Source organism: Cryptomeria japonica, chromosome 6 (genome assembly GCF_030272615.1).
Source record: "Cryptomeria japonica chromosome 6, Sugi_1.0, whole genome shotgun sequence".
Classification (NCBI taxonomy): Eukaryota; Viridiplantae; Streptophyta; class Pinopsida; order Cupressales; family Cupressaceae; genus Cryptomeria; species Cryptomeria japonica.
In genome coordinates, this window is record NC_081410.1 from 319,607,797 (window position 1) to 319,620,180 (window position 12,384).

Consider the following 12,384-nt stretch of genomic DNA (forward strand, 5'->3'; position numbering starts at 1 on the left):
ATGTCTGAAGTGATGAAGGTCTAGATTATTTCAAGACTTGTTTGAACCTCTCATCTAGACTTACTCACTTCATGAGTTAAAAACTTCACAACTTAATTTTGCAAATTTAATGTCCTTGTCTTCACAATCTTGCAATTTGCTTTTGGCTTAACCAAACAAGATTGAATGATAGGATTTTTGATGATTTCGCCCTAGACCCTTTGGAAGGGTCAGGAGCGATTTTTCAAATTTGGACCTGAATATCTCATTTTCTTGACTCCAAAATCTTCCGGAAGGCAAGCTCATGTTTGTTTTGACCTAATCAAAGTCTTGCATTTCGAAATTTAGCATTTCACATGAGCAAATTAGGTGATAATGTGAATTTCGCCCTGGACCCTTTAGAAGGGTCAGGAACGATTTTTATTTTTTAGGTCAAAACTCACCTTAGTTTGATCATTAACCTCCTTCAAGGCAATCTCCAGGGTCTATTTATCTCAATCACTGAGTTGGCTTATCAATTTTTTGAAGGAAATATTGCTCTTTTGGGAATTTTGCTCTGGACCCTTTGGAAGGGTCAGGAGCGAAATTCTCTCCTGAGCTCAAAATTCTCATTTTTTGAAGGTCTAAATTTCTTCAAGGCATTCCAAATAGCTTCTTTTACTGTAGTCCAGGCCTAGTTTTACTTGAATTTTGGAGGAAAAGGTGTCTTTGATGTTTTTCACCCTGGACCCTTTGGAAGGGTCAGGAGCAATTTTCCTTGCTTAGGCTTACTCCTCCATCATTCTGACTTCAATCCACCCCTCAAGGCTAGGCCATGGTCTTCTTCATTCACTCCACCCAAGCTTGGTTTGTTCTTGCAAGGCAAAATAGGGGATTTTGAGATTTTCGCCCTGGACCCTTTGGAAGGGTCAGGAGCGAAAATCCTTCTTTGACCTAGAATCATCATTTTTTGAAACAAACATCCACTCAAAGGTGGTCTCAAGGGCCTTTTTTACCTTGGTCTAGTCTTGTCTTAGCACAAACTTGAAAGGAACATGTTGGTTTTAGGATTTTCGCTCTGGACCCTTTGGAAGGGTCAGGAGCAAAAATTAGGTTTTAGGGCAATTTTCCAATCCATTCATCTTCAAATCACTTCCAAGGCATAAAACATCATGCGTTACTCCTCTTTGAGTCCTGAAAACCAAAATCTTATTTGAACTGCAAGGAAAATAGGAGGATTTGGAAATTTTGCCCTGGACCCTTTGGAAGGGTCAGGAGCGAATTTCCCTCTTGGCATCAAAACTTGCATTCTTGGCAATCCAATTCAACTAAGGCATTTCAAAAGTCCTCTCACACCCTTGTCTAAGTTTAGTTTTGCCCAAAATTTGGAAGAAAGGATAGTTTTGAGGATTTTCGCTCTGCACCCTTTGGAAGGGTCAGGAGCGAAAATCATGTTCTAGGCTTAATTGCTTCCTCTTGACAATCTCAATCATCTCCAAAAGGCAAAACACACTTCCTCGCACCCATTCAAGCCATAAAAACCAAAAAGTTGTTTTGACCTTGCAAAGAAAATAGGTGTTTTTAGGAATTTTGCTCTGGACCCTTTGGAAGGGTCAGGAGCGAATTTTAGGTTTTAGGCCTATTCCATCGTCATTTCAAGTTGAATTCATCTCTCAAAGGAAGAAAACACTACTCCTCTCTCATCCAAGCCATAAAAACCAAAACTTGACTTGATTTTGCAAGAAAAATAGTTGATTGAGGAATTTTCGCCCTGGACCCTCTGGAAGGGTCAGGAGCGAAATTCTCCTTTTGGGCAAAATCTTTCATTTTTCCAAGTTAAAACATCTTCAAGAGGCAAAAGCAAGTTGTTCTTGTTTCATTCATGCCAAAAACTTGACCTTCTTCACTGCACAATAAGAGCTTTTGGGAATTTCGCTCTGGACCCTTTGGAAGGGTCAGGAGCGAAATTCACCATTTTGTCCAAAGTTCTTCATTTTTACATGCTTCCAAATCTTCAAAGGTATCAAATAATGTCCAATCTTCATTCCAAGAGACCCTGCACATCAAAACTTAGCCAAAGTTAGGAAGAAATAAGCTCTAATAAGATTTTCACTCTGGACCCTCTGGAAGGGTCAGGAGCGAAATCTCCATTCCAGGCCAAATTGCTCAGTTTTCAAGTTTCAAATCACCTCACAAGGCAAAGTTAGGTCATTTTCCAAGCTAGGAACAAGGTTGCAAGTCTATCCAAGGCAAGAAATAGGGTTTAGGATGAAATTCGCTCTGGACCCTTTGGAAGGGTCAGGAGCGAAAATCTCCTTTAGGCATCAATCTTGCTCTTCAAAAATCAATCAAGTCCCTCTCTAGGCAAGAACATATCAATCTGCCCTCAAACATGCCCTAGAAAGCATCATTCAGTCAAAAATGAGAAGAAAAAAGAGGTTTACAAGGATTTTCGCCCTGGACCCTCTGCAAGGGTCAAGAGCGAAATTGACATTTTCCAGCTAGATGTTACCTTGATTTGCTTCATCCTCCATCAAACTTGATCAAACCAACTCCTTTTCTTCACTTTCTCTGCTCAACTGACTTAGACAGGGAAACAAACAGGACCCTGACAAGAAAACCTTCTTTCAATCTAGACCTAACCTGAGACCTATTCTCCCTGTTCCTTGATCTAACCCACTTGACTCTCCTGAAAGGCATGCTTCATTATGGCAGACTTAAAGGTTTCAGGCAGACGACCAACAATTTCCAAAAACTAGGCTAGACTCAGCTTGAAAGAAACCCTAAAACAGGCTTCCAAGGATTAGCCCTAATCTAGCCAATTCAGGCAAACCACTCACTCACTCAAAAACCTAAAAAGCAAAGAGAAAAACAAGCAAAAGGAAAGCAAAACATAAAGCAAAAAGAGGGGGTCCCCATTCTAATGGGGCGATGTGTGAAATGGTCACAACAAGTCCCCACGCCCACGCATACCATCAAGAACAAGGATGTTGCTGCCTGTAACTTAATAACAGTTCTGATCTGATCTAATCAACGGTGATCTCCCTAGATGCTTTTGATTCCTTTCCATTATATCGCTAAACGTGAGGGAGGGGTCACACCTCTTCATCATGCATGCCCTTTGGCAAGAGACACACTCTTTCACCATTAGCACCCTTTGAAAGAGTGCAACTCTTCATTATTTCTGCCCTTTGAAAGGGACACAACCTTTCACAATCAGATCTGCACTTCTTATTACATCTGATCTGCACTTTTTATTCCACACTTCTCCTCTCTCAAATGAGGTAATCTTCTCCCTTTATATCTCATGTTTGAGGGAGTCACAACTTTTCATTCCATGCCTTTTGAGCATTCATCAACTTAATTAAATTTTAATTATATTTAGTTATATTCTTTTATATTTTTATTTTTTAATTTTATTATTATTATTTATTATTAAATTCTATTCCAAAGTGGGGACATTACAGTCCGCCCCACTTGGGAGTGTTCAAAATGATTCCCAATATGAAATGGCTTTGGAAACACATATGAATAAACATGCTGGAAACTTATCAAACACGAAGCATACACATGAAAACACGATGCATACAGTTGGATATATGCAAACACGGAGCATACACATAAATACACATATTGTTAGATTCCTTCTCATTGACTAGATTGATTTATTGATTCATCTTTACCCAGCAAGATGGCAAGATCAATATTCTGATACCATTTCTAATGTCCCCTATTTATAAAGTGTCTTAAACCAGTTGTTAATTCTTGATTAATTCTTATCATCATCGCCATCTTAGGATCGCTATTTTATCTTAAAGTTATCCCTGAGCATTGCATTGACAAGTCACTAGTCTTTCAAAGTGAATCGCTACTTTATTCCAAGCTGTTGTACTTCTTCTACATTGATGGAGGGTGACATGGCATCAAGACTGGGACATGACAGTCCCCACGCATACCACCAAGAACAAGGATATTACTGCCTGTAACTTAATAACAATTCTGATCTGATCTAATCGACGGTGATCTCCCTAGATGCTTTTGATTTCTTTTCTTTATATCTCTCAATGTGAGGGAGGGGTCACACCTCTTCATCATGTATGCCCTTTGGCAAGAGACACACCCTTTCACCATTAGCACCCTTTGAAAGAGTGCAACTCTTCATTATTTCTGCCCTTTGAAAGGGAAACAACCTTTCACAATCAGATATGCACTTCTTATTAAATCTGATCTGCACTTTTTATTCCACACTTCTCCTCTCTCAAATGAGGTAATGTTCTCCCTTTAAATCTCATGTTTGAGGGAGACAACTTTTCATTCCATGCCTTTTGACCCTTCATTAACTTAATTAAATTTTAATTATATTTAGTTATTTTCTTTTATATTTTTATTTTATTTTTATTTTTATTATTTAATTTTATTATTATTTATTATTAAATTCTATTCCAAAGTGGGGACATTACAGTGTGTGTGTGTGTGAGTGTGTAGTGAGTCAGTTGGGTTCAAATGTATGTTATTATCCTATGATGGTCAATCATAACCGTTATTGTCAGTAGACATTGAGCAATTGGTTGTATAGTAGGTTAGAAACCAATGAGTCAATTGGGCTTGAGTGAATGTTACTATCTTATGAAGTTCGTTGTAGACTGTTAATGTCAGTAGACAGAGACAATTTGTAACTAAATGGAAAAAAACCAGTGGGTCAGCTGTACCTAAATGTTATGTATTCGGTGAGTCAGTTGAACTCCAAAATGTACAAATTGAGCAAGGGTGGTGAATACTAACAACGCATTAAACATGCTTGCAATGTTAAAACCTTGGCCAAGGTGGTGCTGCTTTAAGCATGCGACCGTTAGTCCACATGAATCAGATACACCTTCTAGTCAAAATGGTCATGCTAGTTAGGAGGTACCTATAGTGTGTGACTGGCTAGATACGTGTAGGATCTAAACACCAAGCTCAGATGGTAAGATGGCAACTAGATCTAACCCTTAGTCTGCACCCTCATGAAGGGTCGGGCCACTTCCAGTAGGAAGGGGCGTGGGAGACTACCAGGTCTGTGGTTGGGTGGAAAAGCCCTTGATAATGCTTTCCCTCACCCAGACCATGGCAAGGCTTGATACAAAAAGTTCCAGTTCGGAAGCTAAACGAATTGTAATTTCTGAACTTTTATCTCTTTCTTTAAATGAAAGTTATTGTATTGTTTTCCTTTTCATATTGAATAGCAAATTGATATATGTTCCATGTTTTTTATCAATAAAAGATTAACTTCCTTTCAGATGAATCAGTCAGATTCTTATTTGTTGAAGAGCAATTAGTTAGTTAGTTTTCATTTTCAGCTGAAGTAGTTAAAGTTAGTTTTTGAATTGCTCAGAATTTTACCTTAATTTCTTTTAAATATAGAATTAGTGGCATGTTACACCAACTATGATCTCCCAAATCCCTAGGCGAGGCACATGAATGAACAACATTGCTTTGCAAGGTGTAAAACACTTTCCAATAGTAGGTGTAGTGAATGCAGAAGATTAAAGAAAGCTGATGGTATCTTGTACGATATTTACAAGAAATGCATTGTAAATATAGAGAGTGCGATCGAGCAGTTGACACTTACTGTTAAGGCATCATGAAAGGACGCAACCCTTGGAAAAAGAAGCTCACAACAGTTCAAATGAAGTTAAAGTTGAGGATATGCTGGGAACGATGACACAATTACTGAAACATTTCCAAGGCTGATTGTACAAAATGTAGGCCTAGACAGAGCAAATTGCAAACTCTCTAAAGGAATGGAGAGCTGAAAAAAAATTGATTTCATTTTTGTAATTAGTGAATATCGTAAGTACCTGTAAGATATTTAGAAATAAGATGTTTGACAAAGTATAACAAAATTTGATTACTTCCAAATCTAGGCACCCTTCATTAGCCTCATAACTTTTCCCTTGTCCTCGAGATTGCCAATCAATCAGGATCAGCTTATTTCTCAACTAAATATTTGTGATGAATGTCAAATGGTACCCATCTATTATAGACTAATTAGCCTGCAAGTTTGGTAGAGATCTCAAAAGTTTTCATCCCCTTAAATCTGAGAAGGCTGCATCATCATGCAAGCAAATCATCTCCATTTTAAAAAACATCTGAGACTGGTGTATGCTACAAAAACATATATATAATCAGAGGTACTTTAATTTATTTTTACTTTTAAACAAGCACGGCATGCTTGTGGAATTCTTAAGTTCCATAAATTATCAGCATCAATCTCTCAAATCGGAAACGTTATAGAATTGCCATCTTCAACAGAGACTGCTATGGATAGATAAATGCATGCGTCATTTGACCAATCAATGGCCAGTTTATAAATAAATGCCATCTTCTGTACTTAACAGCCACTGACATCTAATTGGATATTTAAATTTACATACACAATAATGCCTTAGAAATATCTTACAGCAGACTCTATTTAAGTAGAAGAAACATAGCAGTTCTACAAGGGGCTTCTCATATGATTTTAAATTTTGGCTTCGTGAAATTCAACATCCTCGATACATAGAGTTTTTATACAGTTGTTGGTATAACCATATAAATATAGGGATTATTACACTTTTTTCTCTGTCATGATGGTTTCTGTGTCCTTTATCAAAACTTTCCTCAATGATCTTACTATCTATAGATTTGTGGTCCCACCTGCCTAAAATAATGTATCTAAAATATTTTTCCTGTTCAGAAATACCAGCAAAGGGCCAAGGAATATAATATACACGTCTGAGGGATAAAACCAACCACATCTTTTGCAAACCATAATGTTTCCCTTCAAAACTTGTTAGATTTTACCAAAAATAAGAAAAAAAGTTTTGGATACATACATGTTTTCAAGGGTCAATTACTTAATGTGAATGATTAGTGCAGAACAGTTAAAACATAGCTTAATATGACATATTATTAACTAAAACCCATACTCGGTTTAAGAATCCTAACCATCTAAATCTCCAGTGGAGAAAGCTGCTACCCTTTTCTCCAGCTCGATCTTCAGTTTCATGATATCCTCTTGAGCTAAACGCAGTTCATATTGAGTAATTGCAGCTTTTTCATCTGCTGCTTCCTTCTCCTCCAGCAAACTTTGTGGATCCAAAACTGCAAAATATAAGAAGATGAGATAATTTGACTAAAGCACGTCGCAGTACCTCAGATAATTTGTTAAACAGAAAAAACAATGCAATTACCCCGTTCAACAAAAACAAATATTGCATTGTATTCTTTCCACTTTGTATAAATTGTTGATAGCAAGGCACTGTTTGCTATTTTTTTTGCTATAATACACATTTGGCAGAACAACTAGCCCAAGCTATTTAACAAAAGTTCATTACAATTCAATTACCAATAAATCTTTTCATGCAAAGAGGCAAGGAGCCAAATCCTAAAGCATAATGCACACTCAAGATACATGTATTCTCCATATAATAAGAGATTGTGAACCCTTCGATTCATGTTAAGGGGGAATTTCTACAATAAACCATTTCCAATTGATACCAACAAGTGTTTTTCCTACAGAGATTTCTTATTGCTGCATTGTCATGCATTTTTAGTTTCTCTGTATTTGGTAAATAAATTAAAGATTCTGCTTTTAGCAATTTCCCTGGAGCTCGTTAGTTTAAAGTCAACCTCCATTACCTTCGCAAATGCACTAATTCTGTTGTTGTGTGATTTGGTTTATTATCTCTAGGTTTCAATGTTCTTATGAGTAGCAGTTTTAAGGCTATCATTATTAATGAGTAGTTTTGCAAGCTTCTGGAGAAAATTTTGCAGTTTTATTCTGTCAACGTTTACATTTAAACTTGGTGATCCCTCATCAGGATAGCATAGCCAAATAACAATGGATTGTAGAGTGTGGTAGGAAACGTTGATACAAATGTTATTACACAGTTTTTGCGAAAAGTTTGAAAAATCTGCATAAATGGATTGTTAAAATCTAATGTTACTAATGTGTACTTTTGTTGTTTCTGGTATTGTGGACGCCTTGAGAGACCCGGAACTTCTCATTAGCAGCTGTGGCAGTAACCTGTTTTCCAATAGGTCTCCGATTTGGCTCTAGGTATCTCATTCGAATGTAACTTCTTTTTGGATCCGACAGAGGAACTGGTCCTACATTAATGATCTTTATCAACATTTTGAAAATTGAAGCAAAACTCGTAGATCGAAGCAACGTAGATGCGGAAATTCATTCCTAGAGCCCTTTAACCAATTTAATGAAAACAAAGGACAACCCGAAAATGGGTAATACAAAAGTTACTACACAGTTTTTGCGAAAAGTTTGAAAAATCTGCATAAATGGATTGTTAAAATCTAATGTTGCTAATGTGTACTTTTGTTGTTTCTGGTATTGTGGACGCCTTGAGAGACCCGGAACTTCTCATTAGCAGCTGTGGCAGTAAACTGTTTTCCAATAGGTCTCCGATTTGGCTCTAGGTATCTCATTCGAATGTAACTTCTTTTTGGATCCGACAGAGGAACTGGTCCTACATTAATGATCTTTATGAACAAATTGAAAATTGAAACAAAACTCGTAGATCGAAGCAACGCAGATGCGGAAATTCATTCCTAGAGCCCTTTAACCAATTTAATGAAAACAAAGGACAACCCGAAAATGGGTAATACATACGTCGCAAATTATGCAATGAAGAGATGTGATCCGGGGGAAACTTGTTTGTATCGGCAAAGAAATCCTTAAGCCTAATCGCTTGGGACTCCCGACCATCTTCCAGGAGCTCGTGCAACAATTCGAATGCAGTCAGCAAATAATTCTCTTCCAATAAAAAATTCACCACACAATTACATAGGGAAGATTTCTCGACGTCCATCGTCCCATAAACCTGATCAACATACAATTAAACACAACAAAGATGTTCCAGATTCATAATTGTCCTGAACTGAGCTCAGTTAAACGCGTCAAAGATATGAGGAATTGATTAACGATTTTGTGATATTATATATATACCAATTTCTACAAAATGGATGAAATTCTTAGCGAAGAGAAATAATCCGATCGTCCTGCGTGCAGATCTGTTCCCCCCAAATAGCGGACCGAAGTACAAAATACAACAAAACCCTACAGCTTGATTTAAAGAATAGTGTGACAATATATATTAATTAGCAGTCGGAATCAAAAACACAGTACATCAGATTTTCAAACATATTGAGCCGCATATAGGAATTAAAAATATTGTCTCGTGGAGGAGCTTTAACTTTTTCTAAGAAACTTACCACTCTATTGTAATTACCTAGGTTGGTATTGTAATTACCTAGGTTGGTCTCATTAATTTTTAAGTTCTACTCCTCATTGTATTCTTTAGGGAGAAAAAGTCTTAAATTTGCAATCTTATTTGTTAGAGAATTATTGAGATTATAAGAGCTAGTGTAATGGTTATATCAAATATACTTAAATAATATAGTGAAAATATTTATAATATGTCATAAGTATAAATCAACATTAAAGTTGATTTCATAAGTATTTTAAGATCCTTTATTATATATTGTATTTTTTTATAATATAATAAAATAATTAATTTATAAAATAGATTACAATGAATAGATTTGATTTTTTTATCATTGATATGTCTTTTTTGTTTTTTATATTTACCTTTTGAAGATTGTCATCATTTGGTATTGATTCTTGCAAAATAGCATTTTGAGTGTTATTTATATTTTGGGAGGTATAGTATTGTTCCAATTGTAAATGTTTTGTGCACTCCATCTATATCTATATCAATTATTCCACTCAGGCTTATGTCTAAAGATCGAGATAGCTCATGTTTGGATGTTAGGATCTAAGCTCAAACTTCCATCATACATAAGTCTAATAGCATTTACCATTACTAATGTAGCCATGGTCTAGGGAGCTTGAATATTCCTGCAAAATTACATTATATTATATTTCATTTGTTTCTTTGAATAGTAGAGAATCGATCCTATGAGAATTTCAAAACATCGTATATGTAAGACTACATAACTAATTTAATGGAGGATGCCTTTTTATCATGTGAAAAAAAAAAATCGAAAAAAATTGAAAAGACACAAATATTAGATTAAGTAATATTTTATATAAACTAATGTTGTAAGAGAAAATTTGTATTACAATAATAGAATGAGTATAAAGGAAAAAATAATAGCTAAGTCTTACAATATAGATTTGCAACTTTTTATTATATTTCAACTTTTAATAATATAAATTTTTTCTATCAATATTCTAAATTATGTATTATATAAAAAAAAAATTTAAGTTTTCTTCTTAAAAATTTCTAACTCAAAGGTTAACATTTAGTATAATCATTGCAACCTCCAACAAATAAAGTGATCTGTAAAAGAGTTCGTTAATGATAGATGAATTGGTAAGTCCACCATTAATTGAATAGAAATGGAAATAAAAATACTACAACATAATGAAGTCAATTTTGAGAAAGTGGTGTACATTGACCAAAAACTCTCATGTATTAAAATTAAAATTATTAAATTAAATTGAATAATATTATATATATATATTTTATTCAGTAACAGGTTTAAGTTTTATATTGCTTGAAAGGAAAAAGTACATGCCTTCAGCTACTCTGCAGCGTTCCACTATCTAAAGACTACATGGGGTCTCGCCCCTACAAAAACAAAATGAACCCCGAGACAGCAACCACACCAACTATGCCTACCATTTAGGATACATTCCTTACAACAAGGACATCCCACCCAAAAAACTTGACGACCAACACAGGAAACCAACCTACCGGAACCAGCCAAGGGCCTCCTCCCTGGAGAAGTTGGGGATGGCCAGACTGGGGCCTGCGTCGAGCAGCGCCATCCCACCACTTGTCGTGGTTCCCGGTCGTCCACCTCGCAACACGCTACGATCCACGATCTTCACTTTCTTTCGCGGGATTTGGTGATGCACCAATGGCCGCCCATCCTTACCAATCGGAGCCTACGACTTCACCAGGGTCTGCTTGCCATGCAGTTTCGCTCGCTCCATTGGTCCCATCTTCTGCACAAAGTCCACCAGTTCCCGCCACCCATTCCTTGCATCCTCCAGCTGGGTTTCCACCGAGCAAGAGGTTGACCACACCACTAGAGGTTGTATTGCATCATTTTGCCCGCCTAAGCGCCTCCACGACCCTTGCTCCATCCTTAAACCCACTCCAATCTTCGCGCGTTCCACCACCTCCACCAAGTTGCTCGACCATTTTGGTATCAGCACAAGAGACGCCACCCGCAACACCTCCTCCCTTGAACTTCCCACCATCAGTGCCAGAGCCACGAACAGGGATGAAACATCCAAATTTGTTCGTGGGCGGCAGTCAGTGTCCAGAAATTCTTCCCCCAACATCAGGCGAACAACCCTCCAGAAATCTTCCTCATCCACCCTAAAAATATTCTTCAAGCAGTTGCTTGAAATTGTGCCTCAAAATGCAAGCATTTGGCCTAGTGTAAGCAGCGAAAAATTTGCTTTCATCCTTCCCCTATCACACAGCCAAAACACAGCGCTCGCAAGAGTAAATGCAGTCCTTTGTGGAGTACCAAAATGAAAATGAGGACCTAAATAACACCATCCGCAGCCACCCCACCCATTTATTTCATCGCACGCACCACCTCACACCACACATCGCCAGCGATCCAAAGTTCCATACACTGTCATCATTGCACCTTCGTTGCCATTACACAACTTGTTGCCATTGCCATGAACACAAACCACATGAGCCATCCCCACCCCTCAATCATGCATATCTAAAATGGTTCACGCATAGCTCATCACAACATCTCAGGTTCCCCTTTCATACTCAAAGCACCTTCATCCAAATTATAAGGGACCCAAATCCCTTAAGTCTTTAAAGAAATTAAAATGTTCAGCCAAGGGACCATTTGCACCTACGTTCAAGAGCACATCGGCCTCAACATTCACTTCCCTTAGAACATGCGATACTTTAAAATCCTCGAACCCATTCAGAAGGTTATTCATTCTTCTGATATGTTTATCCAAGTGCCAAGCCGCCATCCTACCCCTAGCAATGCCAGTCACCACTAGCTGGGAGTCCCCTTCAAGGTGTAGTTTTTTCACCTCCAATTTTTTCGCCATAAGAATTGCTTCAATTGTCGCCTGACACTCAGCTTCATTATTAGTTCCATCCACCAATCTCTTTGCTCCAAGTACTAGAATACTACCTCTCTCATCTCGAGCTATGACCCTTGCACCGGAGATCCTGGGGTTCCCCTTGGATGCCCTGTCAAAGTTGATCTTGATCCATCCCCTGTCTGGCGGAATCCACACATGACTTTTATCACCAACCCTAGGAGGATAAGCCCTCAAAAGCCCATTAGCAGGCCAATAATGTTATATTTTAATAATTAAAAAAATTAACTAAAAAAATAATGAGTGAAGTTCTTGTTTTTATTTATATTAAA

The 12,384-nt window shown here is 37.2% G+C and overlaps 1 protein-coding gene across 5 annotated transcripts in view; it reads right to left on the reverse strand.

The window, feature by feature from the left end:
* LOC131856088 (uncharacterized) overlaps window positions 1-9,147 on the reverse strand; it is an 85,828-nt gene extending 76,681 nt beyond the window's left edge. Inside the window, exons 1-3 of one of the 5 annotated variants that reach the window (XM_059207348.1) lie at window positions 8,942-9,147; window positions 8,606-8,816; window positions 6,925-7,080 (exon numbers count right to left, since the gene is read on the reverse strand). In XM_059207348.1, coding sequence (XP_059063331.1) covers window positions 6,925-7,080; window positions 8,606-8,804 — 355 coding nt within the window. In that variant the 5' untranslated portion in view covers window positions 8,805-8,816; window positions 8,942-9,147. The remainder of the gene's footprint in view (window positions 1-6,924; window positions 7,081-8,605; window positions 8,817-8,941) is intronic. The other 4 variants (XM_059207350.1, XM_059207351.1, XM_059207349.1 and 1 more) reach the window with 4 other exon arrangements.
* Between the last annotated feature and the right edge of the window lie 3,237 nt (window positions 9,148-12,384).